Below are 26,900 nucleotides of genomic sequence, written 5' to 3' on the forward strand. Positions count from 1 at the left end.
TGATTTTTGGGTTACTATACGGACAGCTCTCGTGTGAGGAGAGCCTGAAACGACTGGTGCCCATGGCATGGGAGAACATTCAACAATTAAAAACAATGGGGTTGAACTTATTTTGGGAGTTGTCCTGATCATCTGGCTTAACTTGGGTATTAGATCCGTGGAAACCCTGGAGAAACATTGTAAACACAGTTTATGTGCTGCCCTTGTCCAGGCCAAGGAGTGCCTCAATATGGTGGGCTGAGTCATTAACATGGCCTTTTTCTCCTTTGGGAGGAGCTTGTACCAGGAAATGGGAGCGTTAACAGAAGCACAACTTCAGGCCTGGCCACTGGTCTTGGAGCTTCTGGTCCTAGAAAATTGACATGGTCCTTCTATGAGGCAGCTGCAGAAATTCAACCCTGATATTCCCCATAATGGAAGAGACTTGTACTTCCATTATTCACCCCTTCCAGGTGAAACAGCGATTTACTTGTACTTCTTGCAATTTAATATACTGTATTCGCTGCTCATGATGCGGTCTCCTCTACATTGGGGAGACCAAACGCAGATTGGGCGACCGCTTTGCGGAACACCTCCGTTCAGTCCCTAAGGGTGACCCTGAGCTTCCGGTCGTCTGTCACTTTAATTCTCCACCTCACTCCCACTCTGATCTCTCTGTCCTCGGCCTATTATACTGTTCCAATGAAGCTCAACGTAAGCTTGAGGAACAGCACCTCATCTTTCGATTGGGCACTTTACAGCCTGCCGGACTCAACGTAGAGTTCAACAATTTCAGATAATTATCCCTGCCCCCATTTCTCATGCAGTATTATTTTGCCATTCCCATTTGCAACAGTTTCACAGCATGTTCTTTCAATTCCTTCCTCCCCTCCTAAACCACCCCCCCTCCCCCCCCCCGTCTCTGCACCTGCTTAATATTTGTTACATTTCCAGCTTTTTCCAGTTCTGATGAAGGGTCCCAGACCTGAAACGTTAACTCTGTTTCTCGCTCCACAGATGCTGCCTGGCCTGCTGAGTATTTCCAGCATTTTCTGTTATTTCAGATTTCCAGCATCTGCAGTATTTTGCTATTGTATGAGACTTGTACTTCATTCTTTCTTAAATTATATATAGAAGGGGAGGAGGAGGAACCTGAAACACTTCACTGCGCTCGGATTTTTTATTGTTTATATGAAGAAGAGTGACATCCCAGAAGGGTCTAATATAATCTGTTAAATACAGCTACGGCAGAAATAGGAAGTCGTTGAGATGACTTCGGATATCTTCACTATGCTCCTTCAAATTCACTCCGTGTCTGCCAGTAGTTTACAGTGACAGGAAGGCAGCGTGAATGCTTACACTGAATTTATAGAAGGGACACTGGCAAAATACATATTCAGTAGTAATACTGCCAATGCTCTGTAAACACAATGGCCCTGACTTTCCGATTGGAGGCTTCCTGCGTGCGGATGCATCCGATCGGAAAAAATCTACGCACTTACCTGCTGGCTCCGTAGGTCCTGAGACTTGCGATCCTGGGCCTCTCCTGGTGCGCGCGCACAGAGGCCCAGGTATCCCAGGGGCGCAGGCGGTTCGCAAGCGTCCCTGGGATCACGTGGGCCATGGGGAACCAATCAAAGAAGGGAATCCCCCTGCACACTTTTGACAGGTCTCTCCGCACGGATCTGTCAAAAGTATGAATGGGGATCACTTAAAAAACAGTTAGCCATTAAATCATTTTTTTAAATCATGTATTTAAAATTAGTTAAAATTACATTAAATTAAATATTTTAAACAAATTTAATTTTTTGAAAAAGTTATTAAAATTTTTTACAGGGCTAAAAATAAACTTACCTTTTGTAAAAGTATTTTTACATTATAAATGAGTGAAAAAATGTTATTTAAATTTTTTTTTATACTCTTAATGCTGGTAAAAGCAGGCCTTACGCACCCGTGGGGATCGGAATATCTGGCCCATTGTTTAATCACACATCCCCTTTCTGTGCGCAAGAGCCTCCAGTGGCCATGTAGTTTGCTGTATAGGCTGCTCTAAGGCACCCTCTGCTGTTATGACCCCGGTTGATTTTCCGTACCCCAACCTCCCCCCCTCCCCCCTGCTGCCCCCACCCCCTATTCCTAGTCAAGGGATGCTGAGGCAATTGTAGCTCCCTTACCCTGGGTCAGATCAACTAACTAAGCGCAGAACCGGGGTCGACTCTGGGACTTTCCCAGCAGAATGACAAATTGTTACGTTGCACCCAATGTTCCTGCTAAGGTGCGTGTGGCCGAGCAGTCATCTGAAAGATCCCGCGCAGGCCGCTCACCGGCTTTTACACTGTAAATACCGCCCACGCGCAGAAATTTAAACGAGCCACACATTGCAAGAAACAGGCAGCGCAGAAGGAAGCGCAGATTACAGGGAACATTAGTTGCACCATATATTGATATCAATAGCAGTTCACATCGTTGTATACACTACTTGCTGTGCGTGGTGGTGGTAGAATTGATTTTACCTGATGAAAGCCTTCCCCCAGGAGCTAATTGCAACTGGGCAATCTGGAAGTGCCTTAACAGACTTAGGACCGGTGTAGGTTGCTCAAAGGTGTCACTAAGCAAATGGGGATATTCAACCAGCCCGACAACTTGTGAATGTGGAACTGAGGCACAGACTATGCAGCATCTCCTGCAATGCCCATCGTTAGAGGAACCCTGCACTGTTGCAGATCTTGCCGAATCCAACAACAAGGCGCAAAAATGTGTCCAGTTCTGGCTGGGCTATGTATAGACTGTCCGTGGACACGATAAGAAGAAGAAGCAGTTCACATTGTACTTGCATGGTCCTTCTGTGAGGCACCTGTAGTCCCAATATACTGTGTCATTGTTGTTTGTTAAAAAGCCTTTCAACTTTTAGTTGATGATTCAGCTCCACTGTTATAATTGGAGCATAAAATCTCTGTGTGGGGGATGGGGGTGGGTGCGGGGGAAAGTGCGTCATCTTGCTGGCTGTGTACACAGCAGATTTGTAATGTTGTAGCTGGTGCATATTTGTAGTGTTTAGTCTATATAAGGCTATGAATAGGTGCTGTGAAGGTTGAATCTGCTGGTTCAGATATTTCGGCTCTAGGTATGTATGGGCTGCCTGTCTAGTAGTAAAGTAACGTGTTACAAACCTAATTAATTGTCTTTCGCCTTTCGACCACAGTTCCTATTCCGATTGAAGTGCTGCTGTTCAGTGCCAGGAATTCCATTGGGGGGAGAGGAGAAAAAAAACCCAGCAGTCTTGTTTTGCTCAGTGACTGTTCAGGAATGATGGGTGTATTTTGGGGCCATTTCTGTACTCGGTTAATGTTTGTTCCCAGAAAACAAAAGAGAAAATAAAAGAAACCCTTCCTACAGGAGAAACTCGGTGTGTGGCACTGGCCTCTGCTCGACCATGCCCTGTTGCCAACAAGTTGACTTGTGAGAAATGATTGCTGTGGAAAAACCAGCTGACTCGCCCTTACTGAATCAACCAGCCACACAGTCTAAAGTGATTTAGTTGTAACCATGACAAAGCACACCAAATAAAGTTACAGCTGGAACGCTCCCATTGCTAGTTTTGTCCAAGCGCTCTGCAAGTCGTTCTGCTGTTTTAAAAAGTGACTTAAAGGTGCAGCACCAGACTTCAAAGTTGTGGGGAGAGCGTGTTCTCTCTACTTGTAGTTGCACAACTGGTCTGTTCCAGTTGGCAGAGATTACCTGTGCCATTTTTTGCCTGTTGCGGACAGTTTGAATTTATCAAAAGTGGACAGAGAAACGAGGCAGTTCTCCGATGTCCTGCTGCTGCGGCACCGAGGAGTTCCTCGCTGATTGTCCTGCTCATTGTGGGAGATATTTTCGCATCAGTGATTGAATTACATAGAATGTACAGCACAGAAACTCGGCCCAACTGGTGTTTATGCTCCCAACAAGCCTCCTTCCGCCCCTCTTCATCTAACTCGATCAGCATAACCTTCTATTCCTTTCTCCCTCGTGTGTTTATCTAGCTTCCACTCTGTGTTGCTCCATTCCCCAGTTAGATATTTTTGGAAAAGTTGTGTTACAGCCAGTGTTCCCTGTAAGGTGTGCGGCTGCAGCATTTTGAATGACCTGCACAGCCCCTTAAAGGGGCCACGCAGGGCCAAAAAAATTACAGGGAACATAGTCTGCAGCTAATCACCATATTAAGAGCCCACAAATCAATTTTTAAAAGTTTCCACTTCTGATTTTCCTCCAAACTGCACTTTTTAAAAATTGTACTGTACTTGGATTTTAGTATTTTTAAAAAATTGAAATCATGATTGGTTAAAGTATTCACTTAAACAAATCATTATTTGGGGGTAATTATACCGCTATAAGCTTTCATAATTTCCTCCTCTTAGCTCACTCAGTGGCAAATTATTTTTCTTCACTCTCCCAACTTTCTGTCCAATTCTCCTGCCTTCATATGGTGGGCTGGGTCCTTAGTGTGGCCTGGTTGCACCTTCACTGCAGACCTCTCTTCCCATAAGAGGAGCTTGCACCAGGAAATGGAAGCAGGAACAAGAGAAAGAAAAAAAGACTTGCATTTATATAGCGCCTTTCACGACCACCGGACCGCTCAAAGCGCTTTACAGCCAATGAAGTACTTTTTGAAGTGTAGTCACTCTTGTAATGTAGGAAACACGGCAGCCAATTTGCACACAGCAAGCTCCCACAAACCGCAATGTGATAATGAGCAGGTAATTTTTTTGTGATGTTGGTTGAGGGATAAATATTGGCCCCAGGACACCGGGGATAACTCCCCTGCTCTTCTTCGAAATAGTGGCCGCGGGATCTTTTACATCCACCTGAGAGAGAGCAGACGGGGCCTCGGCTTAACGTCTCATCTGAAAAGCGGCCCCTCCGACAGTGCAGCGCTGCAGGCCTGGCCACTGGCCTAGGGGCTTCTGGTCCCGAAAAACGATGCTGGGAAAATAAAAGAGGGCACCTTACCTGCTGGCCTTTCTTCTCCTTACTGCCTGGGACCCCTTAGACCTTCGTGTCATGAGGGGAGCCTTGGCACAAAGCACCAATAGAAATGGAGCTTTCTAGTCTGGGTGGCCCAGTGAGCGCACTTTACTCACTGAGCCATCCAGGGAGTCTCGATCATGAAAGATTTTAGATGAGTCTGCGATGCGCTGCTTTGGCGGTTTTGTTCCTTGCAGAAACATGGCCATTTCTTGCACTAAGTGCCATTTGCTGATGTGGATAATTTTTGAACACTGAGCTGTGTGTTTGGCCATTTGAGATGAATGCTCAGATTGTTAGAGGCTGATTACTTCACAGTTTGGAGAGAATTTGTTTTCTGTTCAGATACGAGGCATCCAAGTCCCTTTTACCACAGTGACTAAGAATTCCCTTACACACTTGACCATTGCAGAGGTGTTCCTTTTACGAGTCTCGATTCCTTTGTCAGCAATGAATAGAAATTTTGTCGCCACTTGTGGATGTTAGAATTTAATTCGTTTTCTTGTGTGAAACTACAGTTTGGTTAGTGTGCCTCTTATCAACAGTAATCTTGGATTATAGTCCTGTGTGTGTACAGCCTCACAGTACGAGGGACTGGGCTCCTTTTTACAGAAACAAGCTAGAGGTTAACCACCCACCGTGCATTTCCCTTTGAAAACAATGAGGCTCTAAATAGGCAATAAATCTTCTGAAGGGTCTGCTTTAGAAATGACAGAGTTGGGTTTAACAGTTTCTATGCCTCTTACTGTGTTTAAAAAAGAAATACAAAAACATACAAACTTGGCATAATGTCCTGGATTTTGCAGTCAGCGGCGAAGGAACGGCGCTCGCTGTTAATTACGCTTACAGCTGCCCGCAGACTTTTTGTGGGTTTTTGAGGTGCAACTTACTGTCACTGGAGAGCCGTTCCAGCATGATGCCCTCTACAGGGGATCTAGGGTGTATGTGAGCAGGGCAAGCAACGGTGTGTCTCTTCAACCAATCTGATTGAAGAATCCTCGCTGCGACACGCAGAATATAAACCAGGAAGTATAAATTAGAATATTTAATTCATTGTAAAATCATGTACAAAAAGCAAAATAAAGAGAGGGAAAAAAAGATGGGATTAAGAGAGATAAGAGACCGAAAGAAAAAGTTTAAATTTTTTTTAATTTTTAAATCTCCAACAATAATTAGAATCTGAAGGAATGAGACTCCACACTTGTAAAATTAAATTTTCAGGGCCAGAGAGGTTGTTTGGCAGTAATTAAGACTTTTCACACTGTTAAAAATTCACTTAGACCTGAATGCACCAGCCCTAACTTTTTCTGGCTTGTTTAGTGGGTAACAAGTGGGCAAGTACAGCAACTTCACACCCTTACATGGATTTCAATGCCGAGTCTATCAGCGAGGTACCGATGGAGCACAGCTTGTGGAGGAGCAGAGCAACTCAAGATAGCAACCTCCGGATTTCTGCGTTTAACTGCACATGTGCAGTCGCCGGAAGTTGCTGTCCGATTTACTCCATAATAACGGTGAGCGCTGAGAGCCTCGCCATTATTATCACTGCAAAATCCAGGCCATTAATACAACAAGTGCAATTAACTTTGCTTTTATTTTCTTCCCTTCCCTCTGGCATCATTTGCAGATGCAGCCGGCGATTAGGTACATGGGGAGGGAGTCCTGTGGCTGTCTCTCTTCTGCATAGGTTCAAACTAGGATTCCAGGTGGTCTGCACGGGCAGTAGATTTCTGTCCTTCTATGATCAGATTTCCGAAGTTTTCTATTCACTAGCTGACTTACAAGCATGCTATTTCTATTGCTGCATACTAATTACAAAAACACATTTTCTGCAGTGATAGTACTGTTTTTTTTCTTTGAAGTAGCAAACACTGCTTTCCGGAAGTCAGTTCAGATATGGGGGGGCGGGGGGAGCACGGGGGTGGGAGTGGGGGGTCTCTGGAAGTGCGTGAATATTCGCAGAGGATCCCAGGAATATGATAATATTTGCGTGCGGTCCCCACACAGGTCAGGTTGTGCAGCGCACCAATCCCAAAGGTGCAATAAATCGCCATTGATTGTGCAGCAGTGTGGAAGATGGTACTGGGCATAGGTAGATGTTATGATTTAGTGCTCCTGGTGCAGAGCTTCACACAACAGTAGCGCATGTTGGGTATTCGGGTGCAGAGGTCAACTTGCAACATGCATAAATTTTCCAGTTCTTAAGATTAATGGATGGATGGTCATGGAGGCCCCACAATGGGCACTGACCTCCACACCTGAATTCCTGAGCTACGTTCTGCATCGGGTGGGCTGAGTTGGTAACGTGTTGCTACATCCTGTACCCACTGACTATGAATGGACGGAAACTAGCGCAATTCATGTATGTGGCTAATTGCACAACACAAGCTCATAGATTCTGGACTTCCAGGCACATGATCTTCAAAGCCTCCCCTTCCAAATGTTGAAATCCACTCTGCTTTCCCACAGCACTTGAATATTAGCCCAAACGTTGCTGTCACAGTAACAGTGAGGCCAATAGCGTTATTTGCGTGCAAGTGCCACGGCAGCTTCAGGCGAGGGCAGATGCGCGAATAAAAGCAGGAATCGAGAAGTTGCTGTCAGAGATGCGCCGCTCTGCCGTCAGCTTTGCGAAAACGGCATCTCACTGTCTGCCTCCTCATTCAAATGCACTGAGCGGCGTGAAGGTCCTGTACTTGCACCGTAGATACGAAGTAAACACGTCACAGATAGTCGAGTCATTTCAAGTCTAAGTACCCTTCTAACGACGTGATAAATGTTAATTACTGCCAGTAAACCTCTCTGGCCCTGAAAATTAACTATTACAAATGTGGAGTCTCATTCCTTCAGATTTTAATTGTTGGGAGATTTAAAAATAATTCTGTTTTCACTTTTTCTTTCTGTCCCTTAATCCAGTCTTTCTTTCCCTCAGTTTATTTCTCTTTCTGTAGCTGACTTGACCTTGAATTCACCCTCTCTAACTTAAACTCCCACCTTCAGACGTTGCGCTGTTCATTTCACAGTCCTTCAATCTGACGGGCTAAAGAGATACACAGTTAGTTTCCCTGCTCGCTCGGATCCCAAATGCCCTGAAGAGAGCGCTGCGCTGTTTCCATCTTCCACTTCCACCAATCGCCACGCACAATATCGTCGACATTAAATGGGCGGCATTCATTGGCCTGACACAGCAAGCGTTGGGCCAATGATTGCAGTGCCACTCTAGGACGCTGCCATTTTTCCTCCAGTCAAAAACCAGCATTTTCGCTGCCTCCAGGACTTTTTATGCAAAATGGCTGCGCCCGGACAGCAAATCATGTCATGTGTGATGAGTGTACATTTTTTTTGGAGTATTGCAGGTGTGCTCCTCCCAACCCCACATTTAAAGGACGTGGATCGCTGACAACCACCATCCACCCCGCCATCACCGCTACCTCCCCCATCCCCTCACGAACACTGGTATCTTCCAAAACAGTCGGCCACCCCCGGTTTCCCGGACACCCCCCCCCCACCCACCCGGTCTCCACAGTTCGCTGGCTCCGTGGAAAAGAGGCGCGAGGCCCAATATTGTGGGCACCTTGGGCCTCATCTTTGAGGCGCAGGGATTTGCCCCGCTGCCCCCTGATCTACCAAATGGGCACGCCCGAAATTCTAGGCCAATGTTTCAGCTTGAAATAATGATCAAAATAACAATGAAAACTATTAAGGTAAGAACCAGATTACTTTTTTAATGAAGGAAGTATTTCTTTTAGTGGATATGATGATCAAAATGTGAAACGATGAAGAGAGTATGACTAAGTTTGCTAATGCGGAGGGAAGTGCCATACAACTGATTTTAGGAGCTTTAAATTGCCTACTAAAAGATAACAAAGATACTCTCTCGCACACTGCCAGATGCTCTCTCGTGTCCTGTTTACACTTGTGCTGGACATTCATGTTTGTTGTGGATTAGCAGTAGAATTGGAACTGCTGGTCCAGCACAAACACTGGCGAGTTATCTCCTCGATTTGGATTTCCGAGCTGGCTGTGAAGTAGGAGAGTTGCATCAGGCCAGTATAAATAATCTTCCTGGCCTGTGATTTTAGCAGGCAATCACAAACCTGAGCGCTGACTGCATATAACAAATCGAAGGTGTGCGGTTTTCTGCCATGTCCTTGAGGCATCCGCTCACCCCAAAAATATAAACATGGCTAAAAGTAGCAAGCTGCAGTTGTCACAAGGATTAGAGGGAAGAACAAGTGCAATCAATATATTATTTTTCTCTCCTCTTAGGCTCCTTTCCATGTATTTTCCCCAGTCCGGTGTCCTGGCCAATATTTATCCCTCAACCAATATTAAAAAAAAACACAGATTATCTGGTCATTATCACATTGCTGTTTGTGGGAGCTTGCTGTGCGCAAATTAGTTGCCTCGTTTCCTACATTACAACAGTGGCTACACTTCAAAAGTACATTGTTGGCTGTAAAGCGCTTTGGGATGTCCTGAGGTTATGAAAGGCGCGGTATAAATGCAAGACTTTATTTCTTTTTGCTTACTTGTTCATATGAAATTCTGTTGCTATTTCGATGAAGATAATGTTTAAAATAATATTTGAAGGGTCCAATCTCGAGGCATTTCTGCCGGCACAGCAAGGAGCAAGAGGCAACTATGGAGACAGGGCTATCTGGCATTCACAGCAGCAGTAATATTGCTGTGGATGCTAGGATAGACCAGCCTCCATTGATAGTGTTCTCTTGCATTTCGTTATGAAAAAGCAAGGGAAATGCTGGGAATTGCCAGCACCATCCATAGACACAGTGGGAGCCTGGAATTCTCAGTGTGGAAGGTCGGGAGCTTGTTGTCTCCCGTGAGACTCCTGACAAATGCAGACAAGTTGGCCAGCCTGACTCTGTATATGTATCAGCCAAATAGTATCTCTCCCAGTGGGTTAGGTTGGAATGGAATAGGATAACACATTCAATGGAAAGTTACTGATGGGTGTGGATGAATAGCGAGATCTAGGGATTCAAATATATAATTCTCTGAACTGCTCAAACACAAAATGCTGCTGCCCTTTTTTTAATCAGTCAGGATATGGCTTACAAGAGTAAAGAAGTAATGATAAATGAATAAACAAACCATTGGTGAGGCCACAGTTAAGAGCACTGTTGTAGATTTGGGTAGCTTACTATAGAGAGGACATTAAAGCCATAGATACCATACAGTGTAGATTCCCCAGGATGATATCAGGGATGGGAAACTATATTTAGGAGGAGAGCCTTGAGATTCTGGGATTATTTCCATTGGAGCAGGGAAGACTAAGAGGAGATATAATATGTTTTTTAAATTATGAAGGGTTTTGATAGAGTGAATGGGGAAAGATCATTTCCTTAAGTTGAGGAGACAGCGATGAAGGGTTATAATTTAAAATTGTCACTGAGAGAGCGAGGACAGAGGTTAAGAGAAATGTCTTTACACACAGATTTGTGACAACATGTAATGCTTTACTACAGGGAGTAGTTGAGTCAGAGACCTTTGCGTCTTTTTTGGATAAGTATTTGAAGCGAAGGAAGATAAAGGGGCTATGGTGTGACAGCAAGGCAGTGGCAGCACAGTACGATGGACCGAATGGCTCCCATCTGATCTGTAAACATCAACGGTTGTAAGTGGAAAGTTTCAAGAATGGTAGTGAATATTTGGAGTGGTAGTGAGCAATGTTACCTGTAATTTTTTGGGGGTGTGCGGCCCCTTTAAGTGGCTGCACGGCCCATTCAAAACTTTGGGCTTGCGCGGTTATTCCAATTGAAAAGCCTGAAAATCGGGCAGCCTGCGCGGGAGCTCCAGACCGCTGCGCAACCACGCAGCTTAACAGGAACATTGTGACATGAATCAGTCATTCATGAAAGTAAGGCTTATGAAATAATACTGAGCGGCCTACGGGTGACGCTGTCCAGGGAGAGTATAAATACTCGGGCATGGGCCCGGCTTGCGCAGGACATTCTTAACAGGAACTAGTGAAGGACACAACTAGACCTCCATGTTGTAAAACAGTTGATTAAAGCTTTGTTTAACGCTTAGACCAAGTGCCTAGTAGTTTTCTTATGTCACATTGGTAGAGAGTATCTGGGGTAGTGGTGGGTATTGTGGGGCGTTGGTAGATTGGACAAACGGTCACGGTTTGAAATAAGTCTAAATGAAGAGTAGACTTTGGCAGAGGAATGGATATGGAGTAGCGGAGAGCTGGCAGGGTTTAAAGGGACAGAAAGCAAGAGACATTTAAAGTAGCAATATGTCAACCTGATAGCATCTTGAAGGAACTGAAAACTGCAATCCAGATTCAAATTCTGTAGAGAGTGCAAAATAGAGCACGAAGAAAGTGCAAAGAAAGAACTGCATTAAAAGAATGATCTAGAAGTGAGAATACATTGCAAAATAGGAAACTAAGGGCTGTTAACACCTAGAAATGAGCAACTAACACCAATGATTGCAGATTGAAGTATCTTTCTATTGTTAAGTGCAGGAGGGGAATAGAGAAGGAAGTTAAAAGTTTAGAGGTAAATTATTTTTATCATGGTATATTATCCTTTGTAAGGCGATATTTCACTTAGAAATGTGAAAAATCATTAGTTACTCCCAAGAGGTAGTTGACAGAGAAGGCTATTCCCCCAGCCCACTCCATTGTCCAGAAATACCTCCCTGCTCCTTGTCTCTGATGAATGCTCCTATGACTGAGAGAGCGATACTGGAGTGTGGAGAGAGGGAGAGAGAGAGGGCTGAAGCAGAAAGAGGCAGCCACAGAGCAGTGTAGGGAGAAAGACTGGAATGGATAGAGGTAATCCAGGGGAGAAGAGGAATGGGGCTAAAGCAGCCATGGCGAGAGGTCAGGCCTGAAGTGAGCATGAGAGAAGGGAATAAATTAAGAGGGGGGGGGGGGAGCAACGGAGGAACAGCGTTGATTTTCCAAATTATATTGTATTCATTAAAAAGGAGGAATCTGGGCTCCCCTCCCCTATAGTTCAGTAGATCATTGCACTGCCTGGGTGTGGTACTGAGCTAAACGGGCCAGAAAAGCTCTGGAAATCTGGTTTGTGCTGCCTTAATTGAGCTCAGCTGGGAAAACTGTGGGGATACAATAACTGGTCTCATTACTCTTTGGCTAGGAACAGAATTAAATAAGATAGATTTGCATTGCTAATTTTTTTTGACAGTCGTCCCTGCTAGAATGTATGCAGATGCGGAGGTCAGGTGATAGCACAATATGGTTGCACTACAATGCGCTCCCCATGCTTGAATAGCCCGTTGACACTGTCTAGGCTGACACAAGAAGAATGGCCATTTAGGCAGGTTACAGAAGGGTTGCTGGTGCTGTGGAACTGTGCCAAGCAGGAGTCATTGCCTTCAGGAAAAGACAATGGAAAAGTGAAGTAGCATAAAAGATCACCCAGATCATGTGGGGCTGTGCATGTTATGTGACAGTGGCCTGTAACTAATGTGTAGAGCATTTAGTGTCTTTGTTTGGCTGCCTCTTTGAGTGAGAAGTAATGGGGGTAATTTTCACCTTCACCAACTCGACGGAGCTGATCATCTCAATGGGGGAAAAATGAATGTTCCTTCCGATTAGAAAAGTTTTGAGAGTTTTCTAGAATGTATCAGAACTGCCTCAGTTTCAGGTCTATTTAACTTTTCAGCTTGGTTTGGGCTCGCCTATAATGGGTTGTGTTACCTGGGCCTACGGAGACTGGAAATGAGTTAGCAAAAAAATAAACGCCAGCAAACCAATATCCTGTGGGGAAATTGCAGTGCATGTTCAGAACAAGACCATCGGTGCATGTTCAGAACAAGACCATCGGTGCATCAGTTTTAGCGCGACTACCCTGAATCATGACATAGCAGGCAGATGGGTTTTTGACAATACCAAGTATATTCGAAACACATTAATAAATTGTCTTATCTTTCACAGCTCTTCCACGTGGCTTATGTGCTCATCAAGTTTGCAAATTCTCCACGGCCAGACCTTTGGGTTCTTGAGCGATCTACAAATTTTGGAGAGACCTACTTCCCTTGGCAGTATTTTGCCTGTAAGTATAATCCCAGACGGTGTAGAGAATGCCTTGTTATCAATTGTACTGTTGGAGTAGACCAGCTGCAAACTGTCAGTCCAATAAATCTTGCAGGAATTGAACCAGCACACACTGTATCGTAAGTAATACACTCGTAAAAAGCATGAGGGCTCATCCCTTCGCGGCACATTGCCTCTTTGTTCAGCACCTGTTGACTTTGTACATGTTTTATATAATGTACTTTGGGTTAGAAATTGGCATACGTTGCGCCCATTTCTCGGGCATAAAACAGGTGCAAAGCATACCAATTTAGCAGTGAGGTGGCCTGCGCCCAATCTGAAGGCATTGGTCCCACTACTAAATTCGTGGGGCCCATTTATTTTTTTGGGCATCCCAAGCAGGCGCCTAAAATGGACGTTAGGCCCCTTGAATATTTTTTTCTTTCTTTTTTATTCATTCACAAGATGTAGGTGTCACTGGTAAGGTTAGTATTTATTGCCCATTCCTAACTGAGCTGCCGCCTTGAACCACTGCAGTCCGTGTGGTGAAGGTTCTCCCACAGTGCTGTTAGGGATGGAGTTCTAGGATTTTGACCCAGTGACGATGAAGGAACGGCGATATATTTCCAAGTCAGAATAACATGTGACTTGGAGGGGAACTTGGAGGTGGTGATGTTCTCATGCGCCTGCTGCCCTTGTCCTTCTAGGCGGTAGAGGTGCTGTCAAAGAAGCCTTGGCGAGTTGCTGCAGTGCATCTTGTAGATGGTACACACTGCAGCCACGGTGCGCTGGTGGTGGAGGGAGTGAATGTTTAAGGTGGTGGATGGGCTGCCAAACAAGCGGGCTGCTTTGTCTTGGATGCTGTCAAACATCCCCACTTCTGACCTTATGATGGAGGGAAGGTCACTGATGAAACAGCTGAAGATGGTTGGGCCTAGGACACTGCCCCAGGGAACTCCTGCAGCAATGTCCTGGGGCTGAGATGATTGGCCTCCAACAAGCACAACCACCTTCCTTTGTGCTAGGTATGACTCCAGCCAGTGGATAGTTTTCCCTCTGATTCCCATTGACTTCAATTTTACTAGGGCTCCTTGATGCCACACTCGGTCAAATGCTGCCTTGATGTCAAGGGCAGTCACTCTCACTTCATGTAAATTAGGGGCCTAATGCCTATTGAAGGATCCCTGTTCAAAATGAGTCAGCAATGAGCGGGACATGCCTCGGGCTTGTAGTGCTCAGGATTCTTCAGTTGCCCTTGCGACCACCAACAAATGGTAAGTTGTAAAACATACTGTGGAGGCAGGAATAGTAGGAGTGTGATTGTCTCCCCCACCCCCTTCATCGTAACCCCCTTCACCATAGCCCGCTCCAACCCCCCTCCCATAGGGTTGCCAACAATGTTCCCTTTAAGCCGCGCGGCACACAGCGGGGGTCCTGCGCGGCCAGTGAGCCGGCTTTCAAATTGAAAAATCTGCGCACGCGCGGATTTTTGAATGGGCCGCGCAGTCCAAAAAAAAAACTGCTGGGGAGCATTGGTCGCCAACTCTCCAGGACTGCCCTGGAGTCTCCAGGAATAAAATATTAATCTCCTGGACACTGCTGCAAGCAACCCTGGAATAAAGTCACAGGCATTAAAAAAGGTTATAGGGTGTAAAACTGGGTTGCTTTGCGCCTCCCGTTAGCAAAGCAAGTAGTGACCGGACACGGTGCCACCCACGCCTCCCGCGTAATTCTGCGGGAGGTTAGCGGCGGCACTAACAGGTAGTGCCCCGCGGCGCTGCGCCGCCGGCGATGACATCATCGCCGTGCGCAGCGCCCCGGCCGCGTTCTTCGGGAGCGCCCCCTGAATTACTGCCAGACGCTATGTCCAACGGGGTCAGGGGGGCCTACCTGCGGCCGGGGCGGCGCAATTTAAAGGCGAGGTGCGGGGCGGCCATTTTTGTTGCTGGCCGCCTGCCAGCACCTGCCTGCGCTCCGGTCCCCGGCCTCCTTACCCACCCCCGCCCCCCAGCGGAGTGCCGGCTGCGCTCCAAGAGCCCGGCACTTCTCTTGAGTGCCGGGCTCTTTTGCCGGCACTCCCGATCCCTGGGGGGCTCAGCTGGGCCCCGGGTCGCGCTGCGCAAGGCTCCTCCCCTTTCAGCGCCCCAAGAGGGATGCGGGGTGCTTCCAGTAGGACCCCGCTTCCCTCGTGGGGCGCAACCACTCAAGTTCCGGCATGGGGGCGCTAATTGGCAAATGGGGCGCTACTTATTCTTGAGCCCATAGTTTTTAATTTCCTTTGAATGCTTTTGTTTATTACTTATTAAAAAAAATATTGGAGATGGGGAAGTGGCTGTTTGACTGACAGTCAAGAAGCATCCAATAAGGTAACAAAGAATCTGTTCACTTTCCAATTGGGAGGGGATGTGCCCCGAGGAAGGACGGGTTGGATGACCAGTGGTGGGCGAATGGGGGCGGGGTGGTTGTAGGCAGGAGGTCGTGTGATGATAAACACCAGGAACACTCCCAGCCTGAGACGGCAGCCCCACCTTCCCCGCAACGAACCTGAGAGCGGCTGCCGGCGTCACAGTGGCTCGACATTGATGCCCGCATCGCTGGCCAGATGTCTGGGGACATGCGGCAGACGTTTGCAGCTCACCGGTCTAATTTAAATGAGGCCCAAGGCCCAAGGCCCAATTTCAATCAAACTTCAGCCTAGCTGTTGGTACATGGATCGTTCTCTGTGCCCAGTTTGTGCTGGCAGGCCTGTGTTACACAGTCTCCTCCCCGTTAACTTTGCATCAGTTTTCTGTCATTAGGGTGTGCTTGTATTCTGCCTGCGGCACTACAATGATTAGGCAATTGTATAGCGAGGGTTCCAAGCCCTCCCACTTTGGGCAGGAGTCCACTGGAATGGACTCCCCAGCGCTGCTAATGACCACCCCGGAGAAACAGACCTGGTATGCCTGGTTCATGCGCTGACTGTCGTGGCTTGCAGCCAAACCCCATTGCATGGCCTCTGCCAGTCTCTCTGCTATTCGGAAACACAGCTTCATTGCCAGTTGTGAGGATGAAAGCATGGGGGCCAATTAAAATCGCCGGGAAACTCTGCGAATCCTGAGAGAGCATCGGAGGGAGGGAGAGAGAGCAACACTAACTGGGGAGGGGGGGCGGGAGGGAGGAAGGGAAACACAAACTGGGGGAGGGAGAGAGAGAGAAACACAAACTGGGGGAGAGAGAGAGAAACACAAACTGGGGGAGGGAGAGAGAGAGAGAGAAACACAAACTGGGGGAGGGAGAGAGAGAAACACAAACTGGGGGCGGGAGAGAGAGAAACACAAACTGGGGGAGAGAGAGAGAAACACAAACTGGGGGAGGGAGAGAGAGAGAGAGAAACACAAACTGGGGGAGGGAGAGAGAGAAACACAAACTGGGGGAGGGAGAGAGAGAAACACAAACTGGGGGCGGGAGAGAGAGAGAGAGAAACACAAACTGGGGGAGGGAGAGAGAGAAACACAAACTGGGGGCGGGAGAGAGAGAAACACAAACTGGGGGCGGGAGAGAGAGAAACACAAACTGGGGGAGGGAGAGAGAAACACAAACTGGGGGAGGGAGAGAGAAACACAAACTGGGGGCGGGAGAGAGAGAAACACAAACTGGGGGAGAGAGAGAAACACAAACTGGGGGAGGGAGAGAGAGAGAGAGAAACACAAACTGGGGGAGGGAGAGAGAGAAACACAAACTGGGGGCGGGAGAGAGAGAAACACAAACTGGGGAGGGAGAGAGAAACACAAACTGGGGGAGGGAGAGAGAAACACAAACTGGGGGCGGGAGAGAGAGAAACACAAACTGGGGGAGAGAGAGAGAAACACAAACTGGGGGAGGAAGAGAGAGGAACATAAACTGGGGGAGGGAGAGAGAGAAACACAAACTGGGGGCGGGAGAGAGAGAAACACAAACTGGGGGAGGGAGAGAGAGAGAAACACAAACTGGGGGAGGGAGAGAGAGAGAGAAACACAAACTGGGGGAGGAAGAGAGAGGAACACAAACTGGGGGAGGGAGAGAGAGAAACACAAACTGGGGGAGGGAGAGAGAGAAACACAAACTGGGGGAGGAAGAGAGAGGAACACAAACTGGGGGCGGGAGAGAGAGAAACACAAACTGGGGGAGGGAGAGAGAGAGAAACACAAACTGGGGGAGGGAGAGAGAGGAACACAAACTGGGGGAGGGAGAGAGAGAAACACAAACTGGGGGAGGGAGAGAGAGAAACACAAACTGGGGGAGGGAGAGAGAGAAACACAAACTGGGGGAGGGAGAGAGAGAAACACAAACTGGGGGAGGGAGAGAGAGAGAAACACAAACTGGGGGAGGGAGAGAGAGAGAAACACAAACTGGGGGAGGGAGAGAGAAACACAAACTGAGGGAGGGAGAGAGAAACACAAACTGGGGGAGGGAGAGAGAGAAACACAAACTGGGGGAGGGAGAGAGAGAAACACAAACTCGGGGAGGGAGAGAGAGGAACACAAACGGGGGGAGGGAGAGAGAAACACAAACTGGGGGAGGGAGCGAGAAACACAAACTGGGGGAGGGAGAGAGGAACACAAACTGGGGGAGGGAGAGAGAAACACAAACTGGGGGAGGAAGAGAGAGAAACACAAACTGGGGGAGGAAGAGAGAGAAACACAAACTGAGGGAGGGAGAGAGAAACAGAAACTGGGGGAGGGAGAGAGAGAAACACAAACGGGGGGAGGGAGAGAGAAACACAAACTGGGGGAGGGAGAGAAACACAAACTGGGGAGGGAGAGAGAGAAACACAAACTGGGGGAGGGAGGGAGGGAGAAACACACTGGGGGAGGGAGAGTTCATGTCGGTCTGTGATGTGAGCTGTTGTATAATGTATTTTGTTCCGGGAGCCAGGCGGCTTTGATGCTTTACCCTGAGGACTGAGCCTCACCTGAAGAGACATGGCCCTCCTGAAGCTGGGCTCCAGTGGTGGGGTGTGGGAGTCAGGGAATTGAATTAAGTTTGGTTTTGTTTTTATTTATTTTTATAACTTGCTGCGTATTGTAAAACGCCATAAAATTGTGCGAAAACATTAGTTAAAAGTTACTTATATTGATGTTTTTGTTGAATCGGTATTTACTTGGTGTTTCTCATTTCAGTCGATACTGTAGAAACAACACAGCAGTAGTTTTTATTTAAACATCACTTATCCTTAAATCTTTCTATTCTTTTGTGTTCTTTGATTTATAAATTCTGTTATTGATCTCACTATAAAACAAGAGGACAAATATTTTGTTCGGGGCTCTGTGATACGAGAACACTCGACTAAGGTCAATGCAATAACGTTGGCAAAAAGTCGGCAAATGTCACATGATCAGATGTCATGTGATTAAGAATTGCATGAGTGGTGATGTGATCCAATGCCATGTGATCAAATGTCGCATGACCAGATCTCCAGGAATACATCAAACTAGAGTTGGCAACGCTATGTACAACCTGTGTGAATTATAGCATTCTCCATCAAAACTGTCGTCATTCTTCTTTGGTGAGCTGACTATGGGTGTTAGTGGTAGATAGTAATATTTAAAAAGATATTAATTATTACAGTGCATTTCCGCTGTTCATTTTACACCAGCAAATTTTAGGTTATGTTGGTTCTGAACTAACCTTAGATTTACTGTGTAGATGCAAGAAATTGTGTGCATCAGCTCGGTAATGTGTTAATAAACCCTTCTGTGGGGCTTTTTTCATGTTCGATCAAATATCAAGGCAGCTCATTCGCCTCCACACTGCTCACTGAATACCATAATAAGGAATGGCGGAAGGATAGAGAGAAGAAAAAGAGCTTGTATTAGTATGTAAAGGTCCTGTAGGACTTTCCCACTGATAGACAGCAGTATAAATGAGGCACATCTACTTCATCTCTCTGAATTTGTATGCGGAACAAAATGAAAGCAGCAGGTAGCAGTGAAATATACAAGTTTCCAATCAACAGCTGTGGCTCTGTGGGCAGCACCCTCGCCTCTGAGTCAGAAGGTTGTGGGTTCAAGTCCCACTCCAGAGACTTGAGCACAAAAATCTAGGCTGACACTCCAGTGCAGTACTGAGGGAGCGCTGCACTGTTGGAGGTGCCGTCTTTCAGATGAGATGTTAAACCGAGGCCCCGTCTGCTCTCTCTCAGGTGGATGTAAAGATCCTATGGCACTATTTCGAAGAAGAGCAGGGGAGTTATTCCCCGGTGACCTGGCCAATATTGACCCCTCAATCAACATCACTAAAACAGATTGGGCTAAAAATTCAGTTGGGCGCCGTTTGGGGTGCCCAGCTCGCCTGGGCGCCGGAATTACCGCTGCGAGCGGAGCCACTTGCGCCATCCGGATATTCAGTTTCTGCGCCCCAAATGGAAGCGGGCCGCTAATCGAGGCTTCCCGCGCCCCGCTTGGGGCGCTCACCCTAAATATCGGCGCGCTAAGGGCCGCAGCGCCACACGCTGCGGCACGGCACGCTGCGGTACTGCAGGCCTTCCTCCCACTGTTAAGGGGGAGGTGCCTGCAACAGCGCGATCCCCGCTCGCGAGTGCCGGCAAATGAGCCCGGCACCAAGGAGAAGTGCCGGGCTCTCGGGAAACAGCCGGCAATGCCGCGGGGGTGGGTGTAGGAGGCCGGGGACGGAGGTGCTGGCAGGCGGCCGCCGAAAAAGCGGCCGGCCGCACCTCCACCTTAACTAGCGCCACTACCGCCACAGGTAGGCCCCTGTGTACCGGTCGCTATTTGCGGCCGGCGCTGAGGAGGCGGGCGCGACCAAATATGGTCATCGGGGCGGGAGCGGGGCGCTGCGCACACCGATGACGTCATCGGTGGCGGCGCAGTGCTACAGGCTAACGCCGCCATTAGCGCCCCGCTAAATATCGCGGTAGGTGTGGCCAGTGGCGCAAAAGCCACTGAGTGCCCTCTTTGGGCGCAAACTGGTGGCGCAGGCCACTATCTGGTCATTATCACATTGCTGTTTGTGGGACCTTGCTGTGCGCAAATTGGTGGCCACGCTTCCCACATTACAACAGTGACTACACTTCAAAAAGTACTTCATTGGCTATAAAACACTTTGAGACGTCCAGTGCTCACGAAAGGCGCTATAGAAATGCAAGTCTTAGTCTTATTTAACATATCCCTGACTAGGCCAGTGGCTTGGCCATTCTTTGCTTGTTTGTTGTACTTCATGTATGGCCCCACCAAATTGGGATTCAAATGACCATTAATGTAACATGCACATTCAACACCTTGGTGCTGGTTTTCATCTCCATCTTTTTTGGTGGGTTTGCTGCGATAGCAAGACAGAAATCACCATAAAAGCCTTACCACCGACTTCCCGCCTGCTGCAGTTTTCAAGGGGGCCTTGAGATAGGTGGCAGGGATCTGTTTGGACATCAAAGTTCTCCGTGCGTTACAGGACTCTGATTTAAATCCATTAATGAGGTTCCCTCCTATTTCCGAATGTAGGTGTACTGCCACTTTTGCATTGCTGTGAGGCGATGCTAAACCACTATACACGCAGCCTTAGTTTGTCTAAAAAAGAAAAGTCACTCGAATTCTGCCGAGCAAACAGTGTGAAGTGGGCCTTCATGTCTCATTGGGGCACCTTGTTTATAATGCAGCGCTGCCTCTAAATACAAGGCTGGGATATCACATTTCCGATCTCCTGAGGTTGAGCTAGTAATAGCTGCACTGGGGTCCATATCATGAATTTCAGCTCAGCGGACTGCCGGTAATCTTTGTCTGTGTGCATAGTTGAGAAATAAATTGGAGGAAAAAACTAAGTCTGGGTCATACAGCATTAATTTTTAAACTGATGAATTATTGCCAGTTGTTTGTTTTTAAACCTTCAATCATTTTAGAAAACGCTGGCTTGTACAAATGTTAACTGCATGATGCAAGGCAACAAATATTTCTCTTATCAAAAACAAAAGCTGTTAATATGGTAGGAAATTACGCTATTAATTGTTTCACTCATTTCCCGAGATTAGCTTGTTGTTTCTTATTCCACCCCCCTCTCCATCCCCTCCACTAAACCCAGGGGAGGTGACGTGGTTATGGATTTGCAATCGCTCAGGCCAGTGAGATCTAAACATATATTATTGCTCATCTCCGCTACATACATTCCATGTGAAACAGATCGCAAGCAATATGCTGCTGCCCTTGGGGGAAGAATTACTTTGTGTAGTGAAATCACTCACAATCACGTACTTTTTTTTTTGCATGCATTTACATCAGAGCAATTACCTACCCTTTCCCCAGGGCAGCACGGTGGCATAGTGGTTAGCACTGTTGCCTCACAGCGCCAGAGACCCGGGTTCAAATCTGGCCTCGGGCGACTGTCTGTGTGGAGTTTGCACATTCTCCCCGTGTTTGCGTGGGTTTTCTCCGGGTGCTCCGGTTTCCTCCCACAGTCCAAAGATGTGCGGGTTAGGTTGATTGGCTATGATAAAAATTGACCCTTAGTGTTAGGGGTGATTAAATACGTGGGGTTACGGGGTTACGGGGATAGGGCTTGGGTGGGATGGCTGTCGGTGTAGGGACCGGGTGCTAGGGTTTGGATGATCAGCCATGATCTCGTTGAATGGCGGAGCAGGCTCGAAGGGCCGAATGGCCTACTCCTGCACCTATCTTCTATGTTTCTGTGATGGTTATTCATGTGTTGCTTTGCTTGTGTGTGAGTGCCGAGTGACAATTTCTGTTGGAATGAAAGTCTTAATTTGCAGGTGACTGATGCTAAACACTTGCATTTTATTTTACTTTTTGTACCGATCTCGCCGTAGTGACATGTTGTATGCAAGGGCTGAGGGCCAGTCTGCCCTGCGGCTGTAAAGGCCAGCCTGAAGCAAGAGCAGTTGTATGCAATTGGACTTGAAGAAAGCAGAAGGGATGGTCGCCAAGGAGCAATCAAGATTTACAAAAAAACAAAGAAACAATTGCTCAACTGCAGGGTTTATGCTACTTTTAATTAAAGGGGTACAGGCGCGTTTGATTTTTTTCCCATTTGCCAAATACTATATTTAAATCTGAAATAAAAATGGAAAATGCTGAACTTCTGAAAGAGAGAGAATGTGCTCCAATCTTTTTTTTTCTTTCAAACGCCGATTGATCTGCTGTGTATTTCCAGCATTAATCAACCTTTCCTTCCAATTTTCGGCATTGACGGTTTTAGTTTTATTTAAGGTGGCAATACAGTTCATGCTCTAGTGCATCATGCCAAGGACAAAGAGCTATTAAAATGTGGAATGTATGACCACAAGTGGCTATTGACACTCAGTTGATCACAGCATTTTTAAGAGGGAATGAGATAATAACTCTAAGAAGAAAAATGATAAATGGTATAAGAATAGGGCAGGAAATGTGATTCCATCAGCACAAACATGATGGACTGAATGGCCTTTCTTTGAGCTTAACTTTCTATGATTCTGTGTTTGCATGTGAAACCAACATGATGAAAATTACTCATGACCAATGTTCCCTTTAAGCTGTGCGGCCGCACAGCGCTCCAGGGATCCCGCACAGCTGGCTTGCTGGCTTTTCAATGCAAAAGCCGTGGCAAGAAAAATGACAGGGAACATTGCTGACAACTGTTTCAGCTCTCCTTCCTTCCCAGTGACTCAGATGGTGCCTGTTGCAAGTTTTAAGGTCTGCACTAGATATTATCTCCGGTCACTTCCTTAAGTGGACCCCACATCCCCTACGATCTGGAGAATGCCTTTTACAACCAATATCTAGTTATATGATAGTGTAACCCAGGGTCGGGAACAATAAGATCCCTTTGTGTGTACTGGAATCTGTGATCTCGCCCGTGCCCCATGTGTGTATCTCCTATCTTCTGGAAAGGAGACTGATGAGCACTCTAGTGAGATGAGGGCAATTGTAAACCAACAAACTGTATAATTTCACACTTAATATGTGACTGAACAGCATGCCTTTTTCATAGTGAGATTTATCTATTTCTTATCACACTTCATAATATCAAAAGTAATGAAGTGCTCGAATTTGTCCCTTGATATAGAGTCATAGATAGAGTCATAGGCCTAGAAATTCGATTGGTAGCGCCAGTGATTAGCGCCTAAAGAGCCCGAGAATTGGGGCGTTACCCAATTTTCGGGCGGGCGCAGTGAATATAGCGCCACCTCCAATATTGAGTACCCTTTTAGCGCCGGCGCTAACTCTTTTCGCTCACCCGCGGGCGCAGGCAGATCATGACGTCATTTCAGTGTGCAACGCCTTTTTGGCGCCCCGGACCGGATATTCGGTGGCGCCCGCAACCTTTTCGCCTGGCGCTATTAGTGACAGTTGGATGGAGCATTCCCAGGCCCTTCTCGGACTCGGGGGGCGCTATTTAAAGACGGCAGCACTAGTATAAAAGCTGCAGCCATTTGGCCTGGCCATTCTGATCGTTGCTGGAGAGAGTTGCTGACCTTCTGTTGGACAGTAATTTTCTCATTGAGCCTTCGGAGGCACTGGCACTGGCAGCTTGAGGGCCCGGCTCCCGAGCTGGTGATGCAGCATCTGAAAGCAGGGAGGTGGAAGAGTGGCTTTAGCAAAAGGACAGCTTGGCAGCAAGAGATGCCAGATTGCGGCAAGGCTATGACATGGGTCCACAGTGAGAAAGCATGCTGGCGGGGGGAACAAGTGGAAGGAGACAGTTGTAAAAGGTGAGAACTTTACCATCGCTGTCGACAATGGGGTTGGCAGCTGCAGTGGTTACAGGACCACTCAGACGTCCTCCAAGAATCTGGTGGACTCTCTCCTTGAGATCCGTGAGAGTGACCACTTGTGGAGGTCCTCCACCGGTGCGAAGCTGGTCTTTGCCAATCCTCGCCAGCTTGGACTGCAAGGGAAAGGAGGGGAAGTTATGTTACATGATGCCCTGAGTGATCATCTCATGCCCCCCATGGTGCAAGAGCCCTTACATGATGCCCTGAGTGATCATCTCATGCCCCCCATGGTGCAAGAGCCCTTACATGACGCCTTGAGTCAAATGTGCATGTGTGTGCCCAGAAAGGGCCATGGGTGCTTGCTGGCAGATGGCCAATGGGGCACAGCCCACCCTGTAGCCATAAAGTCAGGTGCAAATGAAGGGATGCAGAAGTTTGCAGAAACAACACTCACCCTCACGACCCGAGTGAGGTCGTTGAATTTCTTTCTGCGTTGGACAGGGCTCCTGGTCACCATGCTGCTGGAGTTGACCCTCTGGCATACATCCCTCCAAGCTCGTCGGTAGTCCTTATGATTCGGCCTCGTGCCATTGTTTGGGTAGAGAACATCTCGCCGGCGCTCCACTGCGGCCATCAATTGCTCCAGAGCCTCATTGGTGAAGCGCTCTGCTCTCTGTCTCACCTTCTCCATCTGGTCCAAGTTTTTAGCGCCAGAGAAGGGCCTGCGCCGATTCTGAGGCCTGCAAGGCGAAGAGTGTGGATGCTGAAGCTGACTGAAACATAGAAACATAGAAGATAGGAGCAGGAGTAGGCCATTCGGCCCTTCGAGCCTGCTCCGCCATTCAACGAGATCATGGCTGATCATCCAAACGCTAGCACCCGGTCCCTACACCGACAGCCATCCCACACAAGCCCTATCCCCGTAACCCCACGTATTTAATCCCCCCTAACACTAAGGGCCAATTTTTTTATCATGGCCAATCAACCTAACCCGCACATCTTTGGACTGACCCACCCCTTTAAGAGCTGGCCGGCGCCTGGAAGTCTCGTAGTCATCAGTAATTGAGTGCACCTGCGCTGTGCCCGTCCGCTCCGATATTGGGTTGCGCCGGAAGTTTAGCGCCTTAGGAGTCCCGTGTAATGCCTGAATTCGCGCCTCAATCCCCTTTAGGGGCGATGCAACCCAATATCGCGCCAGGCGGCGATAAGTTTCGTCTGGCTATAAACTTTGTGCAGCGCCAGTTCTAATGCCTGAAGCGGGGCTATACCCAATTTCTAGGCCATAGAGTTTTACAGCACAGAAAGAGGCCCTTCGGCCCATCGCGTCCACGCCGGCCATCAAGCCCTGTCTAACCTAATCCCATTTTCCAGCATTTGGTCCGTAGCCTTGTATGCTATGGCATTTCAAGTGCTCATCCAAATGCTTCTTGAATGTTGTGAGGGTTCCTGCCTCTACCACCCTTTCAGGCAGTGAGTTCCAGATTCCAACCACCCTCTGGGTGAAAAAGTTCTTCCTCAAATCCCCTCTAAACCTCCTGCCCTTTACCTTGAATCTATGCCCCCTTGTTATTGACCCCTCTACTAAGGGGAAAAGTTCCCTTCTATCTACCCTATCTATGCCCCTCATAGAAACATAGAAGATAGGAGCAGGAGTAGGCCATTCGGCCCTTCGAGCCTGCTCCGCCATTCAATGAGATCATGGCTGATCATCCAAATTCAGTACCCTGTCCCTGCCTTCTCCCCATATCCCTTGATCCCTTTAGCCTTAAGAAATATATCCAACTCTTTTTTGAATATATTTAATGAACTGGCCTCCACCGCCTTCTGTGGCAGAGAATTCCACAGGTTCACCACTCTCTGGGTGAAGAAATTCCTCCTCATTTCAGTCCTAAATGGCTTACCCCTTATCCTTAGACTATGACCCCTGGTTCTGGACTTCCCGGCCATCATAAACATCCTTCCTGCATCTAGTCTGTCCAGGCCTGACAGAATTTTATAGGTTTCAATGAGATCCCCTCTCAATCTTCTAAACTCCAGTGAGTATAAGCCCAATTGACACAATCTCTCCTCATACGTCATTCCTGCCATCCCAGGTATCAGCCTGGTGAATCTTCGCTGCACTCCTTCCATGGCAAGAACGTCCTTCCTCAGGTAAGGCGACCAAAACTGCACACAATACTCAAGGTGCGGTCTCACCAAGGCCCTGTACAACTGTAGCAAGACATCCTTGTTCCTGTACGCGAACCCTCTTGCTACAAAGGCCAACATACCATTTGCCTTCTTAACCGCCTGCTGCACCTGCATGCTTACCTTCAGCGACTGGTGCACAAGAACACCCAGGTCTCTTTGCACTTCCCCTTCTCCCAATCTATTGCCATTCAAATAATAATCTGCCTTCCTGTTTTTGCCACCAAAGTGGATAACCTCACATTTGTCCACATTATAGTGCATTTGCCATGTTTCTGCCCAATCACCCAATCTGTCCAAATCGTACTGGAGTTTCACGACATCCTCCTCACAGCTTACCCTCCCACCCAGCTTTGTGTCGTCTGCAAATTTTGTACACCTCAATCAGGTCCCCCCTCAGCCTTCTCTGCTCCAAGGAAAACAACCCCAGCCTGTCCAGTCTCTCTTCATAGCTGAAGCACTCCAGCCCCGGTAACATCCTGGTAAATCTCCTCTGCACCCTCTCCAAAGCAATCACATCCTTCCTATAGTGTGGCGACCAGAACTGCACACAGTACTCCAGCTGTGGCCTTACCAGCGTTTTGTACAGCTCCATCATAACCTCCCTGCTCTTATATTCTATGCCTCGGCTAATGAAGGCAAGTATCCCACATGCCTTTTTAACCACCTTATCCACCTGTTCTGCTGCCTTCAGGGATCTATGTACATGCACACCAAGGTCCCTCCGAGCCTCTGTCTTTCCTAGGGTCTTACCATTCATTGTGTATTCCCTTGCCTTGTTAGTCCGTCCAAAATGCATCACCTCACACTTTTCAGGGTTAAATTCCATTTGCCACTGCTCCGCCCATCTGACCAACCCATCTATATCGCCCTGTAGCCTGAGGCTTCCCTCCTCGCTATTTACCACCCCACCAATTTTCGTGTCATCTGCGAACTTACTGATCATACCTTTTATATTCACATCCAAATCATTAATGTAGACCACAAACAGCAAGGGACCCAGCACCGATCCCT

At 47.6% G+C, this 26,900-nt stretch overlaps 1 protein-coding gene across 1 annotated transcript in view; it reads left to right on the forward strand.

The window, feature by feature from the left end:
- The window catches only part of lama5 (laminin, alpha 5), a 319,972-nt gene that overhangs the window by 64,292 nt on the left and 228,780 nt on the right, over window positions 1–26,900 (forward strand). The window contains exon 3 of the mRNA XM_086005633.1: window positions 12,923–13,040. Within this exon, the coding sequence (XP_085861759.1) occupies window positions 12,923–13,040 (118 nt within the window). The remainder of the gene's footprint in view (window positions 1–12,922; window positions 13,041–26,900) is intronic.

The sequence above is a fragment of the Somniosus microcephalus genome, chromosome 13, assembly GCF_052327205.1.
Source record: "Somniosus microcephalus isolate GS21.2 chromosome 13, FLI_Smic_1.0, whole genome shotgun sequence".
In the NCBI taxonomy this organism is placed as follows: domain Eukaryota; kingdom Metazoa; phylum Chordata; class Chondrichthyes; order Squaliformes; family Somniosidae; genus Somniosus; species Somniosus microcephalus.